The following is a 13914-nucleotide window of genomic DNA, read 5'->3' as shown; positions in this document are numbered from 1 at the left end:
CACGAATTGAGTACTGCAATGTGATCCTGGCAGGAATCCCCTACAAACTTATTCACCGACTTCAACTCATCCAGAATTCTGCAGCACAGATTAATTATTACACGTTCAAAGTCCATTGACCATGTCCCTCCCCTGCTGATTCAACACTGGCTTTCTGTGGCACAGCAGATGAACTTTAAAACTTTATTATTAACATTCAAAGTTCTTCATACTCCATCCCCTGCTTATCTCAGACATCCTTCAGATTTGCACTACATCTGGCTCCCTGCAGTCTTCACCAGCAGGTCTATTGGCACTACCAGCCATCAACCTCAGCACAATGTGTTTCAGGGCTTTCTCCAAGGCTGCACCCAAACTCTGGAACTCCATTCCCCATCACATCCGCATACTGAACTCCATTGCACAATTCAAAACTGCTCTTAAAACCGACCTTTTTAAAGGAGCTTACTCACTTGCATCACCTTCATCATGTTTTAACTCCTTGCTGATGTATGCTCTATTGTTTATTGTGTGTTTTATGGTTGAGTGCATTCATGTTTTTTACTGCTTTGTTGTTTATTGTATTTGATGTAATGTGACCTTGAGTGTATTGAAAGGCGCCGTTAAATAAATAAAATGCAATATTAATTATTATTATGGGTGGCATGGCGGCCCAGTGGTGTTGCCTCACAGCAATAAGGTCCTGTGTTTGAACCCCAGGGTTGTCCAACCTTGGACGTCATCCCAGGTCATCCTGTGTGGAATTTGCATGTTCTCCTAATGTCTGCATGGGTTTCCTCCGGGTGCTTCGGTTTCTTCCCACAGTCCAATGACATGTAGGTCAGGTGAACTGAACTTACTAAATTGTCCCTAGGTGTGAATGTGTTTGCCCTGAGATGGACTAGCAACCTGTCCAGGGTGTTTCCACGCCTCCCGCCCTATGACTGCTGGGACAGGGAATGTCCAGCATCCCGCTACCCTAATTAGGATAAGCGGCCGTGAAAATGGAAGAGAAAAAAATCATCATTATTATTATGTGGAGAAATGTGAGAGAGGACATGCAGGTGGCTGCTGTGACAGGGGAAGATGCAGAGGACGGGAAGAAATGGAAACAGATGATCCGCTGCGGCGACCCTTAACAGGAACAGCTGAAAGTAGTAGTAGTAAATTATTATGTGGAGAAATAAGGGATCCCCGCCATGCTCCCTGCCCCCGCCGCAAGTCCTACATTCTCCCCCGTTGATGTAATGATTTTTTGGGACTCCAATATGCTGATACACATGGTTTGAAGACCTTTATTGCAAGACAAAATAACAAACGCATTGAGAATTACAAGTTTTAACAAAAATATTTGTATTATACTTTGGATTTGTTATACTGATTGGTTTGACACAAGACTAAAACAATCACAAACATAACACTGTGTCAATCCCAAACAAATGGAAACCATCAGTAACTGCAAGCGACCAAGGGAGCTAAGGCAACCACCTAGTTAGGCCTAATGGCAACGATGATGGCATGACATTGACGTACAATCTCACCCAGTACGCAGAGCTTGTCGGTCTGTAGCCCACCACTGAAATTAAACTTCTTCCCTCCACTTGTATAACTGATTTGATTTTACTATATGTTATGTTAGTCTCAGCACTACATATGAAACAACGTGTACGAAAATATGGGACAAATCGCATTCCTTACTGATTCAATACGGGACACAGCATTTTATTTTCCAATACAGGACAAGCCCATATTATAAAGGATGTGGATTTTTTCCACAACCGTTTATCCAATCGACTCCACACTTGGCGAGTGCATTTCTGAGGACCCAAGGAAGGCCAGTGTCCAGTGTGAAGTTGTGTTCATGAGCGATTCTCAAGAAAGCTGCAAGCAGTGAATTTTTCAGCAAAGCTAGTCATAATAAATTCTGCTTCATCACTTCCCGTGGAGTCAAAGAGCAGAAACACGACAGCGTCACTCTGCATTGCAACCCGCATTGTGGTCGGAGGGGAATTACACCCATATTCCTTCTGCTTCATCACTTCCTGTGGAGTCAACAAGTGGAAACACGAACAGCGCCACTCTGCCATTGCAAACCAAATTGTGGTTGGAGGGGTTTACACCCACATTCCCAGTGGCGATCCTAGACTCTGGGGGGCCCCAGGCAATGAAGACCATTGAGGCCCCCCCCTCTCCACACACACGCCCCCATAAAAATGCATTCAGTCAGAAAGACAATATCTTTGTCTGCCTGAGACATTTAAGGTGGTTTATAGCTGTCATTGCAAAATGTGCCAATATGTGTGGCCATCGGGGGCCCCTTTCCCCACATATATTTTGGGGGCCCCAAGCAATTGCCTGGTTTGCCTGTCCTGACGGGATGCCTCTGCACATTCCTTCAAGTGTTGAGTGTGAAGTTGTTTGGATGAACAGGCACTGCGCACTAGTAAGTAATAACATGTAAAAATACCACCTCATACGGGCAAGTAATGTTACATTTGCAAAACGGTAGCTAAAATAAGTTCAGTTGCACTGGCACCAACGTTACACAAAGATCTCGCTATCAGTACATAAATAAGCTCTGTTATCTTGCATGCTTGTCTTCATAGAAATAGATCATAAGATTGTGGTGTTTTTGCAATTTAAGCGTAGACGGCTGTGATGTTTACTGCAATTTCGCCAATATCTGCTACCTTACCTTCGAAACACAGCTCCACTTGCTCAGCAGAGCTGCTCCAGTCTGCAAATGTGTTCATCTGTGCCCATTTGTGGCACAGTTGCCTTCAGTTTTAATACGCTATTACTCATGCTGGTAACCAATCAGATAGTGCTGTGGGCGGGACATTGCTCGAGACAACAGAGTGGTGACTACAAACAGAAGTAACTGCACCAGAGCCAAAGTAACGCATTTTTAATATAATTTATCGGCAATCGGATAAAAAAATAACGATTCCAATAACCATAAAAATGCTGAATGTCGGATCCGATACCGGCCAGGCCGACAATTGGTCGACCCCTAATTCATACAGTAAATTCTCGTTACACTTAACATTGTGCTGGTGTTATGTTGGTTGCATGATCTTTTCATCTACTTCTAAATTTAAAATCCAATTTTTCTCAACTGGCTGCACCTTATTACCTACTGTTGCAACAATCCACTTTCTTACAGGGATAATACAAGTTTAATCTGATACAACCTAAACACAGCACACATGTTCAAAGTAATGCACTTCTTACAGGCCGCGATTCGATTGATCCAAGTTCTTGACAGGATCTTCGGTTCATGCACATTTAGATATCAAAATGGGAAAATCCATTAGCATTCATTGATCTGCAGATATGCTGTTACATAAAACTTCACCAAACTGGGGCGTCCGGGTGGCGTGGCAGTCTATTCCGTTACCTACCAACACGGGGATCACCAGTTTGAATCCCCGTGTTACATCCGGCTTGGTCGGGCGTCCCTACAAGACATAATTGGCCGTGTCTGCGAGTGGGAAGCTGGATGCGGGTATGTGTCCTGGTCACTGCACTAGCGCCTCCTCTGATAGGTCGGGTGCCTGTTTAGGGGGAGGGGGAACTGGGGGGAATAGCATGATCCTCCCACGCGCTACATCCCCCTGGCAAAACTCCTCACCGTCAGGTGAAAAGAAGCAGTATCATGGAAGCATGTGGTAGTCTGCAGCCCTCCGTGGATCGGCAGAGGGGCTGGAGTAGCAACCAGGCCGGCTCAGAAGAGTGGGGCAATTGGCCGAATATAATTGGGGAGAAAAGGGGGGGGGGCGATCCAAAAAAAAAAAAATCACCAAACTTCAAATGTAAATCTCTGTGTCATGGAGCCATCATGATGTGAACACAGTAGTTGTGCCTTACAAAAGAACATCAGCTGATAATGATGAACTGAAAATTTCAATATAGAGGCATATTGTTCTTACTCTGACACACACAAACACAATTTACAAGATAACTTTCAAGAATTAACAGCCAGACAAATCAGACAAAGCCATTTTAACGTCTACCGTGTTTGGATGGCAAATGCGGATCTGGATTTCAAAGCAAAGGATGCATGCAGTACAAATCAATACCATTCCAACCAGCAAATTAAACCTACATCCTCAGCATCATAGATGGCATGTTCCTACAAACTATCCACTTTGTAGCCATCAAGCAGCTGCAAAGTGGACACCCCTGTCTCCTCCTTTGTGTGTTCCCCTGGCAGCCTTTTACACAACTGGCATCCACAAAAAAAAAAAAAAAATTCCAGTTCTGCTTCCCCAAGACGTCTATGATATCTAATCACCAAGTAAGAATTGGGGCAGTGGTAACTACAGCCAGACAAGCTGTCTGCTAACTGTGACCTATGATCAAAACTACAAGCAAAGAATCCTGAACTTTCCATTTCATACACACCGGATGCACAGCCAGTCCACACAGAGTTTGTTGCAACACAGATAATGCACTCATTTGATGCCGCCTAATTATTGGCAGTAAAAGCAACCAATTACATCAGATAGCCAGCTTTTTTTAGTTCTCGTAAAAGGGGGTTTACGATTCAAAATTCCTCCACCTGTCAAAGTCTCTGTCTAGAACAGTTCTCTCAAAAACAACTTGTCTCCTTTTGAAACCTGTTGTGTTGCGAGGCAACTGTGATATCAAATAAACCAAGCAAGCTCCAGATGTTGCCGTGTAGCAGACCGGGATGAAACCGGGCCAGAAAAACTAGACTCTCTGACTCTGAGGTCAAACAGATGAAATGACTAGGAACTAATCAGAACAATGAAAGAAGATATCGCTTGTGCATTATATATTCTGCTCTGCCCACACAGCACCCACTGCACGCCCATCCTTCCTGGAAGAAAGATCCCTCCTCTGATGCCGTCCCTGAAGTTTCTCCCGTTTGGTTTTTTTTTTTTTTGCCCTGATAAAGGTTTTCGGTTTTTTTTTTCCTGTGGAGTTTTTCCTCATCTGATTCGAGCGTCTAAGGATAGGACGTGTCATACAGGCCATTTTCTCCCATTATTATCTTTTTGAGAGTGTAATGCAATCGTAAAGCCCTCTCGGACTGAGCTGCGATTCAAGGCCGTACCAATAAACGTGTCTACATCGCTGCGTGCTTCTTGCCTAACACCGTTCAAATATGTCAATTAAAACAAACACGGCCAATAAAATGTCAAACAGTGTGGTTTTAACACATTTAAGGGGTTTTAAGCGCAGTTTTCCACCAAGGAGATGCCCGATGAGTTCTCTAGGCATCTTTGCAGCCAGCCAAGGAAATCAAGACATTTAAAGTGAATAATGACAGGCACTGGTGTGGAGTATTTGGATATCCATTAATCAACTCCTCCTCCTTTGGGTGAATAGTTGAAGACATAGTGCCAAGTCTAGAACAGTGATTACAAAACAGCTGCACATTCCTGGTACCTGGTATCTAAGGGTAGTAGATCCCCCACAGAGCACAGGGAGTCAGTCTCACTGGGGAGAGAGATTTCTAATCTGCAAACACACGATGGGAATATCCATCACTAGGGCTGGGAACTGTCAGGTACTGTACCTCCTGATTCGATTATTACAACAATGTTTTGATGCAGATTCAGCACATATTGTGTTTGTTCAAATATCACAATATTATATGATGTTTTTAAAGACTATTCCTTCCCATCTATGGTAAAATATGTGCAATAATCTTGAGAAAATGCACACCAAAACATCTATTTTAAGCCCCAAAAATTATGAAAGCTTAAAATATAAGTATGCAGGGGCATCCAGGTAGCGTAGCAGTCTATTCTGTTGCCTAACAACATGGGGATCGCCGGTTCGAATCCCCGTGTTACCTCCGGCTTTGTCAGGCGTCCCTACAGACACAACTGGCCAGGTCTGCGGGTGGGAAGCCTGATGTGGGTATGTGTCTTGGTAGCTGCACTAGTGCCTCCTCTGGTCGGTTGGGGCACCTGTTGGGGGGGGGGGGGGACTCCTCACTGTCAGGTGAGAAGAAATGGCTTTTGACTCCACATATATCAGAGGAGGCATGTGGTAGTTTGCAGTCCTCCCCGGATCAGCAGAGCGGGTGGAGCAGCGACCGGGACGCCTCAGAAGAGTGGGGTAATTGGCCGGATACACTTGGGGAGAAAAAGGGGGGGGGGAATCCCCTCTCCCCAAAAAAAACAAATATACATACGAGTATGCTTCCTTAAGCAAGCATTCAAACAATGCAAATTCAAAACATACAGAAATGTAGGACTCATAAGACATAGAAGCCATCAATCCTCACACCATCTGTTCACTGGGCTTCAACACTGCGATACTGAAATAGTCAGGGCTTAGCATCACGATTTTTCACTGAATCAACCTTTTCCCCCCTACTGTTATCTATCACATACTGCATCCATTAGCACCCAAGCCAAAGCACTGTACATCTTTCCTATAAATCCCACAAGAAACCAGTGCGGTTGTTTAACGATGAGTAGTCTTCCTTTGATTACTTGAAAAGGTCTCCTCTGACACAACCAATCAACCATAGTTTATGCACGAGTGCTCATGGGAAATGAACATAATTCAATAACCTTTAAAAAAAAAAAAAAAAAACGAAAACCGACCGCCCTCAGACCAAATCAAACAAGATGAAATTTCCTACCCCTCCTCCTCCTCCGCAATGATTTTCTCCATCAACCTGATGTAGAATATTCTAGCAATGGCAAGGAATGAGATTCAACAAGGTGCCCTCATGAAAACGCATTCTCTCGCAGACTCTCCGATCAGGACAAGTGGAGAAAAGGCAGATTGTACTGGATGTTGAATGAAGAGAGAGAGAACAACAAACCGAAAACCCAGGCTCTCCAAAGAGAAACACTCAAAGCTGTTTGGGGGGAGCGGTAAGGACTCTGGGGGGGGGGGGGTGTACGTGTGTCTGTGTGTGTGTGTGTGTGTGTGCACGTGCAGGCAAGCTTAGCAAATGTGTACGCGTGCGGGATAAGTGAGGGGTGACCCCCCCCTCCCTCAAAAAACATTTCTAAAATAGCAACCGCAAACCAGACAGAATGTAAATCTGCACTTTGAAAAGGCCCATAGAAAAAGAGCTTTGAGGGAAGTAGAAAAACAGGTATTCATTTCATCCCATTTACAGTTCCAGAAGCAGAGAAATGGGTCAGAGCTCTGCAGCGCTAGTCGGACCGTTGAAATAGGACTCCTGGTTTTATTTTCTTGAGTAATGAATCACAGGTTTTTCCACCGACTGGAGCTCAATTATATCAGAGCTCCTGAAAGCTTCATCATGGCCGAGATTAAGGAATTCAACGCGTAAGCAAGGCTGAATAAAGTAGTTTAATTGTATCAGCATGTTCTGAGTGAAACTTGTGAGACAGAAAGGAGGAAGAGCTAATCCATGTGACAGTGCAGGCCGTATGAAAACAACAGTATTTAACACCGAAATAAGCAATTGTACAGTAGTTGTTTTGATGTGCGATTGCTCGCTGCGGTGCAAAACCAGGCTACATTCTTGGGATCACCTATTAAAAGACAACTGCTACTAATCACAACACATAGGAATCTTCTGGGGAAGTGTACCAAGGCTGAGGGATAAGGTCGCTCAAGCAGTAGGATTAGACTCAGACACGGCCAAAAAGGAAAATTACGGCTGCGGATATTTTGATCGGCTAAACGGTTCTTCATTTATCTTGATGGGACAGTTTATCTAGATTTATTAAAGATGACAAAAAAGCTTCATGCTTAAAATAAGTCCAGTTGGAAAAGAGGTCCCTGACGCTGGGATGGCTTTGTAGTGCGAGGATGAGGAACGGGGGAAAACTCTGGCGCAGAGGATCTGCTGGAGACTGGAACAACAGAGCAGTGTTCTGCCGCTCAAGAGGGAGCAGAAAAATGGGGGAGAACCAGAACGTAAGAGGCAGCCTGCAGCACATTCCCCACAAGACGCTCACTTCCTGTCTGAGGGTCTTACTCAGCACCCAGGAGGAAGAGGAGGATGGGGATCCACAAACGCGCATGCACACACACACACACACACACACACACACACACACAGATAATTCTGTTCCTATTAAGGTAGCGCAGTTATTGAAAGAGGAATCATTGGAAACACATTATAACCACATTTTCAGTTGAGGCGTTGCCCCCCACCCCAGAGATATTTTAGATGGCCTCCAAAACAAAGTATCATGGTAGCTGTGTAGAACCAGGTTAAATTCTTCTACAATATCAAAACACAGACTGACAGGATCAAAACCCAAAAAAGGAAGTCCCACATCGATTGCATATCTGAAAGGAGGAAAAATGCCGAATTCGTCATAAATAACTGCGAGGGTAATGTTCATTCATCTTTTTGCTTCCAGACAACATGACTTCAGTGTTTATACAGCGGTCTCAAAATGTGACGGATCTAAATCTGGCAAAACATGAGGCTGGGCGTTTATGATGTGTAAATGTAATCATGCCAATCCATACTGAATGCATTTAGATTACCTCAACCCTTTGTGCTTAGCTACAGCTTGCTTGCTTCATTCTTAAAAAAAAACAAAAGAAAAGAAAGAAGCAAAAGCTACCCAAAAATAGCCTGCGGTTTAGTAGCAGGAAAACAAATTAGTTCAATGAGGAACAAAAATATTCACGTGGCCTAATTGTGGGTGCTTTCAGCAGTTAGTCAGCAAACATGTTGCTAAGACGTGTGTTAACAGTGGTCCATCAGGATGCTATACAGACAATTATCCTGTGAACAGAATACCGTAACTAAAGCGCTAGTGGCTCTAAATCATCCCGATAGATCAAATCATGTGAAATGCCTCATTGCACAAACACACCAAACACGCAATTCGGACAATGAGCTCGGAGAAAATGTTACCGCTTTCCCACACTTGCCCCTGTCTCTCAACATCATAATGAATGCAAAAAAGGTAGTTTTATAGTTTTCTGTACACATAAAACTCTCCTTCAAGCTTTCTTGCCTATGCCAAGGTCTCCCAGTCATAGGACGAGGAATTCTAGTCTCGAGTGCCAGTGGTATTACATTAAACAGCCCTCAAGGGCTGACAGGGCTGCAAGATTTTGTTGTCACTTAACACAAACCGAGTAATCTATGCCTCTACCAATGAGAGGAATTGTAAATCTATAACTGCTAAACAGTTAATAATTTCCATTTCCCTTCAATGCAGAGTGCCAGAACTGGAAAAAACAGAGCCAATTCAAACAAGAACTAATGTTGGACATCCCTCTGATGGGGTCCTGAGAAGTTACTCATGACAGCTCTAATGGTCACAATAGTGCTTCTGGGTAATTTTGTCATTTGCAAACTTTACACCCCGTCTTTTCCGATTCATCTCATCACTCGGTTACCCACGCTTCTCGGTATACAGGACATGCAGCTCTCCAACTGAAACAAAAATATGAATAAAAACAAAATCAAGACTCCCGTTGCACAGACAGGGTATATGCATAGTATAATTGATGTTTGGTGGCAGTAACATCCACATAAAAAGTTGTTATCAAGGGCGTCCGGGTAGCTATTCCATTGCCTACCAACACGGGGATCGCCAGTTCAAATCCCTGTGTTACCGCCGGCTTGGTCGGGCGTACCTACAGACACAATTGGCTGTGTCTGCGGGTGAGAAGCCAGATGTGGGTGTGAGTCCTGGTCGCTGCACTAGCACCTCCTCTGGTCGGTCGGGGTGCTTGTTCAGGGGGGAGGGGGAACTGGGGGTACTAGAGTAATCCTTCCACACGCTACGTCCCCCTGGCTAAATGCCTCACTGTCAGGTGAAAAGAAGCGGCTGGCGACTCCACGTGTATGAGAGGAGGCACGTGATAGTCTGCAACCCTCCCCGGATCGGCAAAGGGGCTGGAGCAGAGACTGGGACGGCTTGGAAGAGTGGGGTAATTGGATGGGCACAATTGAGGAGAAAAGGAGGGGGTAACATTATTTATATATATATATATATATATATATATATATATATATATATATATATATATATATATATTCAGGGCAGACCGGTGTGACCCATATTACACAGAAGAGTGGTTCAGACAAGTTCTCATCGAAAATCTGCCACAACACTTCATCAAAATTTCCTTAAAGATGCGTTACTGAATGAAGCAAAAAAGCCGTGGTTATAACATGTGGACTGCCAAAGAACTTCCAATCTTGTAAAAGCAAAGACCTTTAAGACTTTCCAATGACAAGTTAATGAGGTTTAAGTCAGTTTTTTTTTCACATTTGTAAACCGTTAACATCATATCTGGCACCATGGCTTACTCTTCAACTTCAAAATGACGGCTATGGCGCAGACACTACCTGAACTTGGGGAAACGGCAGGTGTGGCATGTAGTTGTTGTAGCCTTGTTGTTTTTGAAGTGATTTCAATATGACACCACTCGTGGCCTTTTGCCGAAGGCAAAGCGCTCAATTTTCCACAAAGAGAAGGCCAGAGATACTGTCACGGACAATAAAACACTGAGTATAAATATACCGAAGTTCACATAAAATGATATTATAGGCAAAGCGCTAGTCTCCGGTACAAAAAGTCCCATGTCAAAATCGTCGTCTTATCCAATCAAAACACGGCCAGATGTTATGCAGCAGCGATGGCAACTCACGAACACCAGCGAGAACATACGGAAGGATCTGGATGTACACCAATGGTGAAAAGAGAAAAGATGAGATGAGGAAATTAAAACCTCGAAAGTCAAAACTTTCGTAAGACTCGCCACCCAGATGAATGTAGGGGGGGAAAAAAGCCAGTTGGGTTGGTGGTCATTATGAACCGCCCTGTTGCAAATGTAAAAAACACACGCCAAGCATCACACAATCTATGCCGTCACATCTTGGAGGCTAGAGGTCAAAGGTGGCGGCAGCTTCACGGTTGCGATTCTGTGGTCTCTCACCCTGAACATCGGACTGACCGAAGAGACAAGGGGGCAGTGGAGCAACAGTATTCCACAATCCGGCTGAAATGTCAACGTGAACGTCGGCCGTGAGTTCAGGAGGAAACCATCGGCAAAAAAGCTCTGCAGAAGCTCTACGAAAAAAAAGCTGGAACTGTACTAAAACTATTCAGCAGATTTCACCAGACAGAAAATAGCACATGCACACACACACACACACACACACACACACACACACACACACACACACACACACACACGCACACACGCACACACGCACACAAAATACATACATACAAACACACTCCTCAGGCACACCGAGTGACGTGGCACATGGTATGTCCGGGAGACTTGGTTTTTAGGGCTGGTCTCTGGTTAAGTTGTTTTCCTGGAAGAGGCAGAGATGACATGGAGCTTTAAGGAATGTACCGAGTGGAGCTGCAGCAATGGGCCCACCAACAGGACAAGTCCAAAGGGAACTGTGCGTGTGTGTCCGTGTTATGTGTGTGTGTGCGTGTGTGTCTGCGTATGTGTTAATGGGATAATACTTTATTTTAGAGCCAGCTGCTTTTCTGGAGTTCTCTTGAAAAGGATAAATACATTAAAAAAAACAAACGAAAACACAACTCTCCTGATTAGTTTTAATTACCAACCAGACTTCACTAAAGTACCCACGAATGAGTACATAAAGCGCCCACTCGTTTCTGAGGATTACCTCGGCTTACACATACACAAAGCGGAAAAACCTTTTGAGTAAATTACAGTCATAAAATGTAGTCCCTTGAAGAAGAAAAAAAAAGGGCTCCCTGATGGAGCGGACAATGATGGAAACTTTGGGCCAACAAATTTAAGGCGATACTGAAAGGAGGCAACTCAAACGCTCTTGCACCGCTTTGCTATTTGATGCATAGCTGATGGCGATTTACTATATTGCGAAATTGATAGGGCCCAGCCTTCTTGCTTAACATAATCTTCCATATGTTTGTGGTTTGGAATATCTGATAAATGACGTCAATATATAAGTTTCAAGGGACCTCTTTGGACCCGCCCGGCTTGTCTTTTTACAAGGCCAACGTCAGTCATTTGACCGTTTGCCTTCACATGGAGGACGGAGGAGAACGTATCAGTGAGTCAAGCGGTTTCACCGCTGCCTCCAGAACAAAAACAGACTGTGCAGCAGTAACGCCACCTACTTTACACACAACACGGACTGCAATGAAAGCGATGGGTTTGTTTCAGTGACTCGCACTTACGGATTCAACAACTCCCCGGATGGATCAGAGGCTGTGCAATGGATATCAGATCTGTTAAACGAAAGAAGCATCACTGTGTCGTAATGCACGTTTGTTAGGAGCGTGCCGCTTGGACCACTTAATGGAGTCAAAGTGTTTTTAACCACTGACTGATGTCAATTATTCCCCCCTTAAAGGCGTATTAGCAGTTGGTGTTGCATCAGCGCTTTGGCAGAATACAGCTTGGGTCTGTCTGCACGCTGACTGCTTGGATGTAGCAATACTAGATGTTGGGACCAACTGTCCCATTTCGGGGAGCCCTCGGGGAGCGACTTCTTTCGGTCGCTCGTGTTACTGCACCGCAGCCATGCTGGTCCAGCACCACACATCTCGTGTCTGAGACCTCCCCAAGCCTCTTTTCATAGGCAGACTGACATTCGCAGGCCTACAGGGTACCGGGGTTTAATCTGGTGCAGCCGTTACTTACTACGTCTCTCTCTCTCTCCGACCAAAACGTGATAAGCCAACACTAACGAACCGAACGATGAAGTCTAATTGACGCGGATTAATTAAGGTTATTGATCCAGACCAATGACCAAAAGTAAGGTTTTGGACTCCACCGATGATTAAGAGCCCCGGAGTAGCAAACAAATCGATTTCAAGTTTCACATCACGGTCGCATCGGTTTACATGGCAACGATAAAAGCAGGTCCGTTTTGTTTTTGTCTCCGTAATAGCCTGCACTGCGGGCCTGTACGCGAAGTAGAAACTGGATGGAGCTGAACTTCTCAAAACTACCAGTATCGCTTTATCAGTGTCGCGTTTTCCGTCTTTTTAAGAAATGCATAATTCAGCCTCATCGCTTAAAAAAGAAAAGAAGGAGTAACTTTAAATGGGGATACACCCCCCCCCCCGTATTATTTTACCTAATAACATGACTTCCAGTTTCTTACGATCCACTCGGAACCTCTCCTCCGTCCATTCCGGGTCTGGCAGCGGATGCGGTCCGTTCAAGTCCTCCTCGGATCCGGGCACCGGAGAGTCGGTGCTGCGTTCACTGTTGGAGCCCTGGTCCGACTGCTGCAAATATCCCAGGGAGTCGCACTGGGCAGCCATGGCGCCGCGGCACGACACGTCCGGCGGCCACCGCGTTTTAAAAAGGCGTTGAGGGGGTAAAACCTCCAGTAAAGCTGGGCGCGCTAAAGCTCTCAACTCCCGTTACTTCGCGGTGTAACTCAGGTTCATTGCAGCACCAAGCAAGACTTCTTCTTCTTCTTCTTCTTCTTCTTCTTCTTGTCTCTTTTTCCTCTTGACGGTTTGCTTCAAGCGCCTTTGTTGCTTTTTGGTCTGTTTTTTGGTTTTGTTTTTTTATGCCCCATCGAGTTGTACTGGAAAACGGGACCGGTTCCACTCAACGCAAGGGTTCACCGCTGAGTCCAGTCTTCATATAAGCCTCCCGACCAAACTCCTCACGAGTCTCTCGTGTGTCAGCGTCAAAAAAAAAAAGAGAGAAAGAAAGAAAAAGCGGGACTCCTCCCAAAATCAAGTTTTTCTGAGCATCTACCTCCCCCTGGGTTTCGAGGATGCAACCGAGATAAATTCAGTGGATTTGCTTCGAATCCATACGGCACTTTTGCAGCCCCCCCTCCAGAGTGACCATTTCATTGATTGATTGATTGATTGATTGATTGATTGATTGATTGATTGATTGATTGATTGAGGAAACCACATGCATCCCGAGTGTGTGAAATAGGACGCCAAACAGGAAAGAAGAAGAAAAAGCTGCAACGAAGCAAACACAAACACGCATATATAGGAT

At 44.7% G+C, this 13914-nt stretch overlaps 1 protein-coding gene across 1 annotated transcript in view; it reads right to left on the bottom strand.

Moving 5' to 3' along the window:
* Positions 1-13529, bottom strand: part of LOC130122623 (protein bicaudal C homolog 1-like) — a 91236-nt gene extending 77707 nt beyond the window's left edge. The window contains exon 1 of the mRNA XM_056291570.1: positions 13022-13529. Within this exon, the coding sequence (XP_056147545.1) occupies positions 13022-13211 (190 nt within the window). The 5' untranslated portion in view covers positions 13212-13529. The remainder of the gene's footprint in view (positions 1-13021) is intronic.
* Between the last annotated feature and the right edge of the window lie 385 nt (positions 13530-13914).

This window comes from Lampris incognitus, chromosome 13 (assembly GCF_029633865.1).
Source record: "Lampris incognitus isolate fLamInc1 chromosome 13, fLamInc1.hap2, whole genome shotgun sequence".
Lineage (NCBI taxonomy): Eukaryota > Metazoa > Chordata > Actinopteri > Lampriformes > Lampridae > Lampris > Lampris incognitus.
The sequence above is the reverse complement of the archived record's forward strand: the minus strand, read 5'-3'. Positions and strand labels throughout refer to the sequence as shown.